Here is a 3,313-nt window from a genome sequence, read left to right as displayed (position 1 = left end):
TGCACACAAGCCAGCCTCTGAATATCAGCTGAAATCGTTATGAAACCATGAACAGCCAAAAATGGAAATCCACCACTGAAAAACTAAGCGGTGAAAATTGGAAATAATTTATAAAATTGCCAGCGAGGTCAGGTTAGTGTAATTCACAGGGTCTGAGGCATACATGCAGCCGAAATTCAGCAAGCAGAGTGACGGCGCTTACAAGCTGCATGGGTAGATGTATCCACAGCCCATAAATACGTATGGCTTATTTCTAAAATTGACAAGTCTGCGTGTCGGGAATACCATCATGAATCTGCTGGCAGAAAATACTGCAGAGCACAATCACTGCATTCTGAGACAAATCATCATGTTGATCAGCGACAAGGAATTACAACATCATTAAAATCTACTCTCGTGCCAGTAATGACATCATCACCACTACTGCGAACAACCATGATGTCGCTGATTCACTACTGATGACGCCATCACAGTTGCAGTGCATGCCCCTCTAATGTGGCCTGTCCTAATGTTCCTTGACCTCCGGGTAGCAAGCGCCAAGGAAGCGATGGGCAATCTTGTGTACCTTGAGTATAACATCATAGTCGCCCATTTCGCAATCATACGACTGCTGTCCTTCGAAGAAGCAGAGAGTGTACAGCGCAATCTCAAACTCGGGGCTGACACCGACAAACATGGACGTCACCGGCTTCAGCTCACCCTCCCACGCAAACTGAATAGAGATGAGCTGGTCATCTCCATCCGGCTGTGTTCACAGCACATACACACATACATACAAACACACACCACACACACACACACACACACACACACACACACACACACACACACACACACACACACACACACACACACAGTCATAGACAAACAGAGAGTTAAAGAGACAAACAGACAAAGATGCACTGTGCGTGTGTGTGTGTGTGCGTGTGTAACAAAGATACTTCATAGGTGTGTGGTGTAGACCAGGCTGAATAGTGGCAGTCAATTATTCAGCCCTGAAAGCTGTTGAATGGTGCAATCCCAGCAGAAGTTGCTATGGCTTCTGCTGTAGCATCGCTATCATCGCCTCTGGCGATGGGTGTCAAACGGTCAATGGTGTGTGTGTGTGTGTGTGTAGTGGGGAAAATGTGGCTCATTCACGAACACACAGTTGGTTTCTCACTTTCATACAACCAAACATCAGAACCATCAGAACCAGTGTACATTCCAAGATAATCCAAGTGGGCTTGCGCTTGTGGGCTTTCATAGGACTTTGGAGGGTCTCCCGACCTCTACCCAAGTTTGGCTGTATGGCGTTGAAGAGGAATGCGGCTGAAATGCCACCCGTTGGAGTTGCACAGCAATGGTGCAATGTGTAGATAACAATCAGAGTCAATCCCCACCACCACCACCAAGCGACCGTACACAAAAGTACTGGCAAGAGTGAATATCCCCCTCCTCCCCCGGCAGGGTATGGAACTCAGGATGATATGTCTTATATGGAAGAACTGACGCTAACTGACGCTAAGTGTTCCACACCTGCTACAAGTACAATCAAGTCATGCAAAGCATGCAGAAAGCAGCATGCGAAGGCCAGCAGTCTGGGTGAATACTCCCTCAGTGTACTGGTTGTAGTCACGGCTGCATGGCATTGCAGGATTTCGCCCCGCATGGCTTCACTTAGCAGCAGCAATGCGTTCACGAGAATGTGGTCCCAATTGCGAAAACACACCCTCCTGCCCTTATTCTACTACTAAGCCGAATCATTGGATCTGGACTAGATCTATGCTTGCCGAGTCCAGTCCCAAGTGTACAGCCAGTGGTAACTGGGACGAACGAACTTTACGCATACTTCTCCTGTAATGATTTTAAAGTCTGCCGCACTAGACCTACATGCGCCTGTCCCCGGGGAAAATTGCGATTCCGCGGCCGCGTTTTTTTCCGCGTTTTTTCCGATTTTTTAAAAGACCGCGTTTTCCGCGATTTTCCCGCGTTTTTTGAACTTTTTGTTGCACTACACGTACACACAGTGCACTTTTCGGTCAGCAACGTCTCATCGTGGCGGCTTTTTACTCAAATAATGGGTGCTTTATACACCAGAGACTTGTAACTGATTGATTTCACTACATACTCACTGAAAATTGCCGCATTCACCGCATATTTACCGCAAATTCACCGCAAATTATGCCATATTATGCCGCGTTTTTCCCCGCGTTTTTTGCGATTTTTTTCCGCAATTTTCCCCGGGGACAGATGCGCATGGAGTTTAGATTTGTATGGTGAGTACCACATGCGAGCTTAACTGCTGTTCGTGTTGCTCCGCGACATTTCAATGGACAGGACTGTATCAGTGTATGGGGGTCACTTATCCACACATACCTTTTTCTATCCCACTTCTCCCCCCCCCCCCCCCCGTGGGCGCATAATCGAGGATCGGGTACACAAGAGTCAGATAACAGATGGTGGGATAAGCGACTACTACTATAGTCTATATATTATGTACCTGCACTGTGTACGTACTCACAGGTACGCAATAAAAGGGAACAATGTGATGCATTCTTACTTTCCTACTAATCTTACCGGGTCTGCACTTCCTCGGCCTCGTCTCCTAGGCAGCACGAAGCCTCTGTAGTCCACATTGCCTTTGCGCTCTTCTAGAAAGAACTGGATCCAGTTGTGGAAGCCCTTCACTGCATCGTCACGACTCTCGCCCACAAACACATGCTCAAATCCTGACGAGTCGTTTCTCGTCTCTCGTCGGTACAGCTTGAACCAAGTGTCGTGGAGTAGCCGCTTGAAATCGTGCTCCGATCTACCGCATTTGTCTTTGGTGGCGAGGTACGAATGCACGTACTGGATCGGCTTAGTTTTCATCAGCTCGTCAATGAAGTGCCAGTTTTCTCTCTTCTCCTCTGATGTGACTACTTCAGCAACGCCAGTCTCCTTCTCGTAGTTATCCAGCAACGCGTAGAACGCCTTGAACGTCGCAATGCTGAAGAACTTGTCCTTCTTGACGAACTTGAAGAGGTTGGCAGGCGCTGCGTCAGAACGCGTGAAGATTTTCTTACCGCCCTGCAGGTCGATCTCGTAATCCTGGCCTGGAACAAAGCGCTGCTCGTCCAGCTCCCACAATCGACTGCACGCTTTCGTCACATCCTGCAGTTCCGCGGCAGTTGGTTCGGCCATTGTAAACGAGTGACTAGTTCCTTTCCTTCAGCTCCAAACCGTGCAATATCAGAATGGTTTTTATTGAAACGACGTGCGGTACTGCCTTCAATCAGCTTTTGTGCAGCTACCGGGGTGCAGACAGTAGATCTACCAGCAAATAATTCAG

At 48.1% G+C, this 3,313-nt stretch overlaps 1 protein-coding gene across 1 annotated transcript; it reads right to left on the bottom strand.

The window, feature by feature from the left end:
* Positions 1 to 3,313, bottom strand: LOC135817094 (poly(U)-specific endoribonuclease-B-like). The gene is made up of 2 exons (XM_065330213.1): positions 2,560 to 3,313; positions 1 to 745 (listed from the first exon to the last, which is right to left on the bottom strand). Exons 1-2 carry the CDS (start codon positions 3,163 to 3,165, stop codon positions 506 to 508), a joined length of 846 nt encoding a protein of 281 aa, XP_065186285.1. The 5' UTR covers positions 3,166 to 3,313; the 3' UTR covers positions 1 to 505.

The sequence above is a fragment of the Sycon ciliatum genome, chromosome 5, assembly GCF_964019385.1.
Source record: "Sycon ciliatum chromosome 5, ocSycCili1.1, whole genome shotgun sequence".
In the NCBI taxonomy this organism is placed as follows: Eukaryota; Metazoa; Porifera; class Calcarea; order Leucosolenida; family Sycettidae; genus Sycon; species Sycon ciliatum.
This window is presented reverse-complemented; position numbering and strand designations above follow the sequence as displayed.

Bases quoted from the DNA above. Each gene is read 5' to 3' on its own strand.
- LOC135817094 (XM_065330213.1), bottom strand. From the start codon at position 3,165: ATGGCCGAACCAACTGCCGCGGAACTGCAGGATGTGACGAAAGCGTGC. The intron at 746-2,559 runs GTAAGATTAGTA...CTGTGAACACAG, and splicing joins GCCGAGGAAGTGCAGACCCG to CCGGATGGAGATGACCAGCT.